Source organism: Chiloscyllium plagiosum, unplaced genomic scaffold (assembly GCF_037043375.1).
Source record: "Chiloscyllium plagiosum isolate Xiang-an unplaced genomic scaffold, Cpla_swu_hap1 HiC_scaffold_17, whole genome shotgun sequence".
NCBI lineage: Eukaryota > Metazoa > Chordata > Chondrichthyes > Orectolobiformes > Hemiscylliidae > Chiloscyllium > Chiloscyllium plagiosum.
The window spans coordinates 4,157,906-4,171,515 of NW_028270155.1; the positions used below are offsets into that span (position 1 = coordinate 4,157,906).

The 13,610-nt window shown below is 42.4% G+C and overlaps 1 protein-coding gene across 8 annotated transcripts in view; it reads right to left on the reverse strand.

Moving 5' to 3' along the window:
- Positions 1–13,610, reverse strand: part of LOC122558192 (transcription initiation factor TFIID subunit 4) — a 370,919-nt gene that overhangs the window by 238,454 nt on the left and 118,855 nt on the right. For all 8 annotated transcript variants that reach the window (XM_043706504.2, XM_087995688.1, XM_087995691.1 and 5 more), the window contains exon 12: positions 6,925–7,055. In XM_043706504.2, coding sequence (XP_043562439.2) covers positions 6,925–7,055 — 131 coding nt within the window. The remainder of the gene's footprint in view (positions 1–6,924; positions 7,056–13,610) is intronic.

Sequence of the window (13,610 nt, forward strand, 5' to 3'; positions counted from 1 at the left end):
GCTCTGCCCTTATCAATCCACTTCGTTACTTTTCAAAAAACTCAATCAAGTTTGAGAGACATGATTTCCCATTGACAAAGCCATGTTGATTATCCCTAAACAGTCCTTACCTTTTCAAATACATATATATCCTGTCCCTCAGGATACCCTCCAACAACTTGCTCACCACTGACGTCAGGCTCAATGGTCCATAGTTCCCTGACTTTTCCTTACCAACTTCCTGAAATTGTGGCACCACATTAGCTAATCTCCAGTCTTCTGGCACCTCACCTGTGACTATCGATGATACAAATATCTCAGCAAGAGGCCCAGCAATCACTTCCCTAGCTTCCCACAGAGTTCTACGGTACACCAGATCGGGTCCTGGAGACTTATCCACTTTTATGCATTTCAAGACATCCAGCACCACCACCTCCTCTGTAATATGGACATTTTTCAAGATGTCACCATCTACTTGCCCACATCCTATATCTTCCATGTTCTTTTCCACAGTGAACACTGATGCAAAATTCTCATTTAGTATCTCCCCCATCTCCTTGCAGCTTCACACATAGGAAGACTTGTTGATCTACGAGGGACCCTATTTTCTCACTAATTACCCCTTTGCCCTTAATGTATTTATAAAATCCCTTTGGATTCTCCTTAACCCTATTTGCCAAAGCTATGTCACATCCCCTTTTTGCCCTCGTGATTTCCCTCTTAAGTATACTCCTACTGCCTTTATACTCTTCTAATGATTCATTAGATCCTGTCTACACCTGACATAAGCTTCCTTCTTTTTCTCAACAAAAACCTCAATTTTTCTCATCATCCAGCATTCCCTATACCTACCAGCCTTTCCTTTCACCCTAACAGGAATAGACTGCCTCTGGACTCTTGTTATCTCATTTCTGAAGGCTTCCCATTTTTCAACCGCCCTTTTACCTGGGAACATCTGCCCCCAATCAGCTTTCAAAAGTTCTTGCCTAATACTGTCAAAATTAGCCTTCCTCCAGTTGAGAACTTCAACTTTTAGATCCGGACTATCCTTTTCCATCACTATTTTAAAAATAATAGAATTATAGTCACTGGCCCAAAATGCTCCCCCACTGACACTTCGGTCACTGGCCCTGCCTTATTTCTAAAGAGTAGGTATATCCACATACTAACTCAGAAAAGTTTCTTGTACACACTTAACACTATGGCAGTCTCAGTCTTTGTTTGGAAAGTTAAAATCCCCTACCATAACCACCCTATTATTCTGACAGTTAACTGAAATCTCCATAGAAATTTGTTTCTAGATTTCCTGCTGACAGTTGGGGGGAGGGGGGGTGGGGGTGGGATCTATAGTGCATTCCCAATAAGGTGATCATCCCATTCTTATTTCTCAGTTCCACCCAAATAACTTTCCTGGACGTATGCCCAGGAATTTTCTCCCTAAGTACAGCTGTAATGTTATCCCTTATCAAGAACGGCACTCCCCCTCCTCTCTGGCACCCCTTTGTATCCTTCCTGAAGCGTCTGAATCCTGGAACATTAAGTTGCCAGTCCTGTCCATCCCTGAGCTATGTTTCTGTCATTGCTAATGATATCCCAGTCTCATGTTCCTAACCATGCCCTGCGTTCATGTGCCCTCCCTGTTCGGCCTCTTGCATTGAAGTGAATGCAGTTTAATTTATCAGTCCTACATTATTCTCTGCTTTGTTCCTGCCTGCCCTGACTGTTTGACTTGCTCCTTTTCTCAATGGTACCAGTCTCAGATTGATCTCTTTCCCTGAAGAAGGGCATGTGCCCGAAACGTCGAATCTTCTGTTCCCTAGATGCTGCCTGACCTGCTGTGCTGTTCCAGCAATAAAGTTTCAGCTTTGATCTCCAGCGTCTGCAGACCTCACTTTCTCCTCTTTCCTCACACACCCCCACCTTAATAGTTTAAATCCTCCCAAGCAGCTCTAGCAAATCTCCCTGCCTGTTTATTAGTCTCCTTCCAATTTAGGTGCAATCCGTCCTTCTTATACAGGTCACTTCTACCCCAGAAGAGATTCCAAAAATGTGAACCCTTCTCCCCTGCACCAGCTCCTCAGCCATGCATTCATCTGCTCTATCCTCCTATTCCTACCCTTACTAGTTCGTAACACCAAGAGTAATCTAGACATTACTACCCTCAAGGACCTCCTTTTCAAATTCCTGCCTACCTTTCTGTAGTCTCCCCTCAGAATCTAATTCTTTTCCCTTCCTATGTCATTAGTTCCAATGTGTACAATGACCTCCTGCTGGTCCCTCTCACCTTGGAGAATATTCTGCACCCTCGGAGATATCTTGATCCTGGCATCAGGGAGGCAGCACACCATTCTGATTTTTTGTTGCTGGCCACAAAAATGTCTGTCTGTGCCTCTGACTAGAGTCCCCTATCACAACTGATTGCTTGGAACGTGACGTACCCCTCATTATATTAAAGCCAATCTCGATCCCAGAAACCTAGCTGTTCATGTTACATTCCCCTGAGAGTCCATCACCCGCTATATTTTCCAAAGCAACATTCTGTTGACGATAGCAACAGAAGAATCATGCGCTGCTTACCCCCTCCTACCTTTCCTGGAGTTTACCCACCTACCTGATTTTCTCCCTTCCTATAATTGCCATCATCACACCTCTTAGTTCTTGTAAATTCCTCACAGCCTCTAACTGCTGCTCCAACTGATCCATGCGATCTGATAAGATTTGCAACCAAAGACACTTGTTGCAGACATAATCATCAGTAACATGGAAACTCTCCATAAACTCCCACCTCCGACAGGAAGACATATCCCTCTACTAAAGGCCATCTTTGCTCCTTCACAACCTATAGACCCAGAAAATAGCACCACCCATTTGCTCTAAAAACAGTACTCTAAGCTAATTTAGTTCTTATGGTTCATATTTTTAAAATTTAAATTAAGGGACAGATCTGAATAAAATATATCTCTAACCTGTTTTTTATACCCCAGCATATATAGGATTGATCTACTCAAATTTACAATCAATGGTAACCCCTGAATGCTGATGGTGGAATATTCAATGATACGAAACCGCATGACATGGGACAATGGTTACAGATTCTCTTTTTGAAGATGATCAGTGTATGGTACTTACCTGGTGCAAATGCCTCTTGCGACTTTTCTGAAAAAATGGGAATGATATTGAACACTGCGCAATCATTGGTAAACAGAGTCAAAGTGTGGTACTGGAAAAGCACAGCTGATCAGGCAGCAACTGAGGAGCAGGAGAGTCAATGTTTCAGGCATACGCCCTTCATCAGGAATGAGTTGATGTCAGTGTTAGAACCACAACTATTCACATTATACATTAACGATCCAAATGAAGGAACTGAGGGCATTGTTACTCAGACTGCAGATCACAAATTTAGGTGGAAGGACAGGTAGTGTTGAGGAAGTGGGGAGGCTGCAAAAGGACTTGGACAGGCTAGGAGAGTGGACAAAAAGTGGCAGATGGAATATGGTGCAGGAAAGTGAGAGATTACAAACTTTGATAGAAAATAGTCTGTGTGTCTTCTTCCTAAGGGGAAAAGGCTTTGGAAATCTGAAGTACAAAGGGACTCTCAAATCCTAGTGCACAAGTCTAATAAGGTTAACATGAAGGTTCAGTTGACAGTTATGAAGGCAAATGCAAAGCATTCATTTCGAGAGGGCTAGAATACAAGAACAGGGATGTGTTGCTGAGGCTTTTTAAGGCTCTGGTCAGACTGCATTTGGAATATCATGAGCCGTCTTTGGCCTCATAAATAAGGAAGGATGTGCTAGTATTGGAGAGGGTCCATACAAAATTTACAAGAATGACCCCGGGTATGAAAGGATTGTCGTATGAGAAACAGTTGAAGATTCTTGGACTGTACTCAATGGAGTTTGGAAGAATGAGGGGGTGATCTCATTGAAACTTAGAGAATACAAAGTGGCCTGAATAGAGGACATGGAGAAGATGTTTCCACTGACAGGAGTCGAGGTTCCAAGGTCACAGCCTCAGAATGAAGGCACAGCCCTTTAGAACTGAAATTAGGAGAAATTTCTTCAGCTAAACGGTGGTGAATCTGGGGAGCTTATTGATACGGAGGGCTGTGGAGACTAAGTCCTGAGTACACCTAAGAAAGACATTAATAAGTTCTTGGTTAATAAGGGAATCAAAGGTAATGGGGAGAAGGCAAGAAACCTATCAGCCATAATCAAATAATGGAACAGACTCCAAGGGTCAAACGTATAATTTTTCTCCTATATCTTATGATCTTATGGACAAGGTGAACAAGAAAAGAACATTTCTCTTGTTGGCCAACTGACAATTAGGCAACACTGTTTAAAATTAAGGGTTGTCCTTTTCAGACAGAGAGGAGAGCTTTTTCTATCAGAGTTGAGACTTTGGAACATTCCATCTAAGAAGACATTGGAATCAGGATCAATGATTATTTTTAAGGTGGAGATGGAGAAATTCTTTATTGGCAAGGAAATCAAAGGTTATGGCAGGGTGGGAGTGGGGTGCGATGTAGAAGTCATCAGATAAACAGATCAGCCATGAGCTATTGAGTAGTGAAACAGGCTTGAGGTGCCAAATGAGAGTGTGGTGCTGGAAAAGCACAACAGGTCAGGCAGCATCAGAGGAGCAGGAGAATCGACATTTCAGGCATAAGCCCTTCATCAGGAATGAGGTTTGTGGGCCAGGGTTGAGGGTGTGGCTAGATGGAAGGTAGCTGAGAACGCAATAGGTAAATGGAGGTGGGTGGGAAGGTGATAGGAGGGTGGAGCGGATAGATTGGAAAGACGATGGACAGGTCAAGAGGGCTGTGCCAAGTTGGAGGCTTGGACTGGGATAAATGGGAGGAGGGGAAATGAGGAAACTGGTGAAATCTATATTGATCCCTTGTGGTTGCAGGGTCTCAAGGTGGAAGATGAGGCATCCTTCCTCCAAACGTCCGGTGGTAAGGGTTTGGCGATGGAGACGGCCCAGCACATGCATGTCCTTGGTGGAGTGGGAATTGAAATGTTCAGCCACAGGTTGGTTGGTTGGTGCGGGTGTCCCAGAGATTTTCCCCGAAACGATCTGCAAGTAGGCGTCCTGTCTCGAGCTTATGCCCGAAACATTGATTCTCTGGCTCCTCAGGATGCTGCCTGACCTGTGCTTTTCTAGCACCAGACTCTTGACTCTGATCTCCAACATCTGCAGTCTTCACTTTCTCCTCGTTGAAGTGCCAAACAGCCAACTTCTGCTGTTAATTTGTATCTATGTTCAAGTTGGTGTGCAAGATAATGAAAGCCCATATGATCAAATGGTTTCCACATTGATCAGTTCAAAAAAGTCACTAGACAAGACATTGAGAATGAATTGCAGTTGGGTGAGGCTAGACAACCTGGTGATAAGGGTCTTCTCACTCACCTGCAAGAGGCCATAGGGAAAATCTAGTACATACAACCATGGAGCACAACACTGAGGTGGATAGTGTTGCATACTGCATATCGCAGGTGACAGATTATGCAACAAAAGCTGTAGTACATTCTTCAAAAGAGGTGGTGGTTGACTCTGAAGAGTCCGATCAATGCCTACCTCTTCAGCAGTGGATGCTAAGGTCAGAGAGATGCTCTGGGATTTTGCACTGCAGCATCATACCACCAAAAACATATTTGCCTGCATTAATGACATGGTGGGCTGCCTCTCACTTATCCAAAGACGGGATGCAAAACAGTAAAGTATTATAAAATTTTCCCGGAGATTAGTTTCTGATATTTTTCACAGCAAAGCTCTGGCCTTTTAGAAGGCTGACCACTGTATAGTGAGAACAAGGTGAACAAAGACTTTTTTAAACACCTGCACAGTACTTGGCATTTGAATTGTTGTTTTTGACTTTTTTTAAAAAAAAGTAATGTGCACGGGTGATGCAGAAAAGGCCAGTTAAGGTTTTAAATCCCACCACGTCAGTTGGTGGAAACCTACCTCAACTAATAAACCTGCAAGTGAAAGCTCATCTCAGTAATAGTGACTATGTCATAAAATCCATCTGGTTCACTTCGGTCCATTACAGAATGAAATGTGTTCTTGACTGGTTTGGGGATTTGTATGCATACTAGGTACTAAAGTGATGCATCCATGTGAAACAGGGCCTCCTCAGATATCACAAGCTCACTGAAAATTTGAGGGCAGATCCCTTGGAATTTGACTCTCGGGATTTTACCACACATTGTTGAGTGCCTGGAGTCACATGAAGGCCATACTGAGTTTAGACAAATTCCCACCCTGTGGGAAGCCAAAGAACCAGATTTTTTTTTTTGCACAGCAATGAGACTTACATTTTATTTTAATGCAAATTCCCCCAACTCCCGTGGGGAAATTCAAATACATCTCTCCACCTTCAGGCCTCTAGACTATTTTCCCAGAAGCATCATCACTGAGCTACAACTTGCCCTGCAAATCCCACATCAAGTCACACCCAACTTTTCTATGCCCTCTAATTAGATCAATACCATTTCACAACCTAAAGTTGTGGTGGTGGTTGGTGGGAGGGGGCACTGTCAAAGAACATCTCCAGTTCAAGTGATGCTGGCTGAGGGATAAAGATTGGCCAGGGTACCAGGCAAAATATCTCTGCTCCTCTTCAAATCACATAACAGGATCTTTCATCCAAAAAGGCACATAGGACCTTGGTGTGAACTTAATCCAAAGTACAGTGAATCACCCGCACATTATTTGGGCTGATGTTCTCAATGCAATGTGCCCAACTCTTGCATACTATGTTTCTCACAGCTCAGAGTGTGACCCACTTATCCATGACTAACATCCTCAAACTATGAATGGATGATTTCAAAACAATGACAAACAGCACAGCAGCAGCTGAACATCTTATGCACCAGTATAAGTTAAGTCAAGCAGAGAAGAACCCTCCTCAGGCACAGGGACGCCTGCTCCACATACCTTGTGCGTTTCCATTCTGTGTTGTGCTATTGATGTCAGTTTTCCGATGACCATTTTTAACCGTTCCTGCGTTGCGAGTGAAATCATGTTTATTATGTCAATGGGAACGTCCGTGATTCCAAACCTTTTAGCTGCAAAACATTTTGTTTGAAATATATTCTCAAATTTTTTTTTTGAAAAACATGGAATATTTTTTCAACCAAATTGAAAAGGTCCAAGACAACAAATCTCCAACCAAAAGGTTTCCCCTCATCAATTGACCCTTCCCTTCCACCTTGCCAGACACAATCTCAGTCCTGTATTTCAGCCATGCTCATCATTTACACAGAGGTAAGGAAGCGCATCACCAGCTATACACACTCCTTAGCCACAGTGACACAATATACAGTATGACAAGAAACAATACTGCCAGGGCAGAATGGAAACAAAGGAAAGATACTGAACTGAAATGCAAGGCAGCCAATTCATAGAATTCTGCAACACAGCACAGGTTAATTGGCTATGCTGACAGCTATGCTCGACACCAATAATTTCCTATCACTTACTTTACATAATCATATCAGCATATGTTGCTATTCTTTCCTACCACATGTGTGTATCTAGCTTCTCTTAAAGGAATTCCTATAAATCACCTCAACCATTCCATGCAGCAAATTCCAAAGTCGCACTGTTCAGGGTACTAAGCTGCACACTTAATTGGAAAAAAATTTGTAGACCCAATTTTAAACTAAGCATTAAATTGAATTGGTCTTCAATACAGATTTGCCTCTGGGTTAGTAAATGGTGAGCAGAAGCAAGACTTATCAGCAGGACAAATGAGGTGATAATAATATTTACATATGCAGAAGAAGTGAGGATTACTGCACTCTCAGGTGTAGGAAGACCACCCAGATTGGGGAATGTCAGACGGCCTCGATACTAGAATTACATGGATATCTGTTTTATCCAATATTTGGCTGTGAAAAGACTTCAAACAGAAGGAGCCCATAGGGATCAGTCAGTCGCATTTTTATGGTGGGACTAAGCCATAACCTTGGGATTTTGGGGTTGTTTACTGGGCCAAAATTTGTCACCCATTTATAACTGTTCCGAAGATGATGAGTTTGAATTGCCACAGCCCAAGTTGTGCAGAGACACCCAGAGTGTTGCAGGATTTTGACCCAGCAAGAGTGAAGGAATCGCGATACAGTCCAAAGCCAGGATGGCGCGTGGATAGACATACATGCCAGTCGTGGTGCTCCTCTGTCCTTCTAGGTGATAGAGACTGCAGTGCATCTTGAAGATGGTTCATACTGCTGTTACTGGTACATCAGCGAAGAGAAGAATCATATTAAAGATGGTAGATGGGATGTCAATCAAGCAGGTTGCTCTGTTCTAGTTGGAGTCAAGCTCCTTGAATGTCATTGGAACTGCACTCATCCAGGCAAGTGGGGAGGATTCTATATCTGGACATGTGCCTTACAGATGGTGGACAGTTCTTAGGGAGTCAAGTGGTGAGTTACTTGCTGCAGGATTCCTTGACTCTGACCTGCTCTTATAGCCACAGTATTTACATTCCAGACAGTTATAGATCATTGGTATCCCCCAAGCTGCTAATAATGGGGGATTCAGTGATGGCCATGTCATTAAACAGGTAATGGTTAGATTCTCTCTTATTGGAGAAAGTCATTACCTGGCAGCTGTGTCACTTGCCACTCCAAAGTCTAAGCCTGAATATGATCCAGGTCTTGCTGCATATATACACAGATTGCTTCAGTATCTGAAGTGTTATAAATGGTGCTGAAAATTGTGTAATCATCAGTAAACAGCATTATTCCTGTCCTTACACTGGAGGAAAAGTATTGATGAAGCAGCTGAAGATGATTGGATCTAGGAAACTATCCTGAGGAATTTCTGTAGTATTATTAAGTATTATGGAAAGGGAAAAAGATTCAACTCAAAGGGTATCCAAAAGTCCAGGCTAGTATAGTATAATGTTCCATTTCTGTGTATACTGGAAATCCATCTATCAACGCATTTTTGCAATGAAGTTGAAATGTTTGCATAACAATCCCAATATAGACATGCAAGTGGAATTCATCAATAACAACAGGTTCACCATTTATATATGCCCTGTCAGCATGAGGACCTTATTTTACAGTCGTTCAGTTTTTCCTCAACATAGTGCCCCCTGACCAACATAGAAAATCTCCTTGACAGATCTATGCAGTGCACAGACAAAATCAATATATTGCAATTATGGAGTGGCTTTAACATATTAACATCCCCGAAACTTGACAGGAGTATGACCAAACCATAAGCAGGTTAAAAACAAATGCCAGAGAAACTCTGCAGGTCTGGCAGCACCTGTGAAAAGTTAACATTTCATGTGTGACATGACTCTTCTTTGTAACTATGCAGCTAGCCTTACTGAGCTTCTCCATTCTTTTCTTTTTTATTTCACAATCTAGTATCCACAGTACTTTGCTTTCACAAGGAGGTATGAGCACAGACAATCAAAAGGGGAGAAAGATTAAGAGATTTGGGGAGGGATTACCTAAACGTAGGGCCAAGAGGGTTGAATACAGAACTCTTAACAGTGATGTAATTAAAAACAAGATGCAAAAGTCCAGATTTTGTTAATGTGAAGGGCAAGACTGGTAGAAGTAGGGAATAATGGTTGACTAGAGATGCTGAGATTCCGGTCAAAAAGGAGAGAAGGTATATGTCAGGTACAGACAGCTGGGATCAGTTGAATCCTTTGAAGAGTATAGGAGTATAGGAGTACAATTAGGAGATAAATCAGGAGGACAAAAAGGAGGCATGAGATAGCTTTGGCAAATAAGGTAATGAAGAATCCAAAGAGATTCTACAAGTATATTAAGAGTAAAAGAGTAACTAGGGAGACAATAGGGCCTCTTGAGAATAAACAAGGCCATTTATTTGTGGAACCACAGGAGATGGAGGAGATCCTAAACAAATAATTCACATCAATACTTACTGTGAAGAAAGACATGTAAGCTAAGGAACTCAGGAAAATAAATAGTTTTGTTTGGAAAAGAGGCCACATTACAGAAATGGGGGTGCTCAAGGCCTTAAAACACAGGTAGATAAATCCTCAGGATCTGATCAAGTGTCTCCCCAAGACATTGTGGGAAGCTAGGCAAAGAATTGCTGGGCCCTTAGTGAAGAACTTTGTATCATCGACAGCCACAGGTAAGGTGCCAGAAGATTGGAAGGTGGTTGATGTTGTGCCATTATTTAAGAAAGGCTGGAAGGAGAAACCAGGGAACAATAGGAAGGTGAACCTGATGACAGTGTTAGGTGAGTTGGTGGAGGGATTCTGGGAGAGAGAATCGACATGCATTTGGAAAGGCAAGGACTGATTAGGGATAGTCAGTATGGCTTTGGCTCAAGCACTGACATGATTGAGCTGTTTGAAATGGTGGGGTCTAGATTAGAGTGGTGCTGGAACAGCACAGCAGGTCAGGCAGCATCAGAGGAGCAGGAAAATTGACATTTCGGGCAAAAGCCCTTCATTAGCCCTTCCTAATGAAGGGCTTTTGCCCGAAACATCGATTTTCCTGCTCCTCGGATGCTGTCTGACCTGCTGTGCTTTTCCAGCACCACTCTAATCTGGTTTCCAGCATCTGCAGTCCTTGTTTTTCCCCTGTTTGAAATGGTGACCAAGAAGATAACTAAGATAAAATAAAAGAAAATAAAATACAATCTTAAGATCATTTTAAGGTGAGAGGAGAAAGATTTAAAAGGGACCAGAAGGGTAATTTTTTCACACAAGAGGTGATTCATATGTGGAATAACCTTCAACAGGAAGTGGTAGATGTAGGCATATTTACAATATTTAAAAGACATTTGGATAGGTACATGAATAGGAAAGGTTCAGAGGGATATGTGCCAAACACAGGTAAGTGGAACAAGTTTAGTTTGGGAAACTTGGTCGGCATGGGCTAGTTGGACCAAAGGATCTGTTTCCATGCCATGTCACTCTATAACTCTAAGATAGATGAAGGCAGAGCTGCAGATGTTGTCGACATGTACTTTAGGAAGGCCTTCAACAAGGTTCCGTATGGTTAGATCACATGGGATCCAGGAAGAGTTAACCAATTGGATACAAAATTGGCTTAGCTTTAGGAGACAGAAGGTAGCAGTAGAGGATTGTTGCTCAGACTGGAGATATGATCAGTGGTGTGTCACAAGGATCGGTGTTGGATCAATTATCATCTATATAAATGATTGGATGAGAATACAGGAGGCATGATTAATAAGTTTGCAGACAACACCAAAATTGGTGCTGCAGTGGACAGCGAAAGTTATCTAAGAGCACAACAGGATCTTGGTCAACTGGGCCAGTGGGCCAAAGAATGGCAGATAGAGTTTAATGTAGATTAATGAAAGGTGTTGCATTTTGGTAAGACAAACCAGTGCAGGGCTTACTCAATTAATGATGGGGTTCTGGAGAGTGTTGTCGAACAGAGACACATAGAGGTACAAGTAGATAGTTCCTTGAGAGTTCCATCACAGGTAGACAGGGTGGTGGAGGCTGGATCAGTGGTGCTGGAAGAGCACAGCAATTCAGGCAGCATCCAACGAGCAGCGAAATCGACGTTTCAGGCAAAAGCAGCATTTGGCATGCTTGTCTTCATCAGTCAGAGCAGTGAGTACAGGAGTTGGGACGTGTTATAACTGTGCGTGATATTGGTAAAGTCACATTTGGAGTACTGCGTACAATTTTGGTCACCCTGCAAGAATGTTATTAAACTGGAAAGGATGCAAAAAAGATATACAAGATTGCTACTGAGACTGGAGAGTTTGAGTTATAAGGACAGGCTGGGGCTTTTTCTCTGGAGTGTAAGAGGGCGAGGGGTGACCATATAGAGGTTTATAAAATCATGAGGAACATAGAAAAGATGAATGGCAAAGATCTTTTTCCCAAAGTAGGACAGTTCACAACTCAAGGGTATAGGTTTAAGTTGACAGGGGGAAGATTTAAAGAGGACCTGAGGGGCAACTTTTTCCACACAGATTAGTGGGTACATGAATCAAGCTGTCTGAGAGGAGTACAATTGCAATATTTAAGAGAAATTTGGACAGCTACATAAACAGGAAAGGTTCGGACCAAATGCAGGCAAATGGGACTAGTGCAGTTTAGGAAAGCTGGTGGGCATGGACAAGTTGGATCGAACGGTCTGTTGTGATTCTGTATGGCTCTACAACTGTATCTAGGTTGGAGGAAGTTACAAAAATTGGGAATGTCACGGTCATAACAGGGGTTTGGAACAAGGATGAGAATCTGAAAATTGCCAGATTGGGAGCTAATGCAACTCAGATAGAACAGGGGTAATACGTGAATGGAACTTATATCTAAGTTAGTATATGGGCAGTAGAGTTTCAGATGCACTTTCACTTATGCAGAATGGAAAATGCAAGACCTGCAAGATGAACATTTCAATGGTCAACTCAGCAGGTCTTGCAGCATCTATGGAGAGGGAAACAGAGTTAGTGTTTCGAGTCCAGTACGACTCTTCTGGTTCCAACCTGATTCTGAAAGGTCACATTGGACTTGAAATATTAATTGTTTCGCTCTTCATTGATGCTACCAAACCTAATCAGTTTCTCCAGCATGCCCTCTTATTTAAATTTCCAGCATTTTGCATTTATTTGAATAGTCAGTCCACACAGAACAAAGTCACAGATAACGATTTCAGAAAATGCGGTGAAGAAAGGGAATAGAATTATAGAATCCCTATAGTGCAGAAAGATGTCATTCAGCCCACTAAGTCTGCACCAACCCTCCAAACAGCATCCCACTCAGTGCTAGACCCCTGTAACCTTGCATTCACCATGGCTAATCTACCCCAGCCTGCACACCCCTGGAAATTATAGGCAATTTAGCGTGGCCAATCCACCTAACCTGCACATCTTTGGACTGTGGGAGGAAACCGGGGCACTGAGAGGGGACCCATGCAGACACTGGGAGAATGTGCAAACTCCACATGGAGAGTCAGTCAAGGCTGGAATCGAATCTGGATTCCTGGTGCTTTAGGGCAGCAGTATTAATCACTGTGCAATCATGCCACCAGAGTCTGACCCTGTTACAGAGATTTGAAGAGATTGTGTTAAAAACAACATGAAGATTGGAAACGCTTCAGTTCAACCTTAGCAAGGGGAGAAGAATGGAGTTATTGGCTTGGGGTACAGTTTGTGCAGGGGCTAAAGATAACTACAATTTTGCCAATTTTTAATTGGAAGAAATGTTTACTAATCCACTACCGGATGTTGGACAAGCACTCTAACTAACCCTAACATTTCAGGCAACAGGAGGTGTGCAAACGCTGAGTATCTGCAGTATTCATGTTAAATCTGACACTGATGGATCTGTATTACAATAACAAAATAAAGTTCCCCAGGAAAAAGAGGGACAAGATCCTCATTCTAACCTGCGCCATTAGACAGAGCAATGACAAAGCTGACAACCAAACACAAGGCTGACAATGAACATAGTTTCCACTACCATAGGGTTCAAACACCTTAATTAGATCAAAATAAAATTAAAATGCATTTGTACCGCAGGTAAAGTGTGCCGTGAGAGAAACATTACATTTGAAGGTAAAATGATGTTTTATCTGGCAAATTATAGCTGTTTTTCGAGCAAGTCATTTGAAGATTAAAATACATACCCTAAGGAA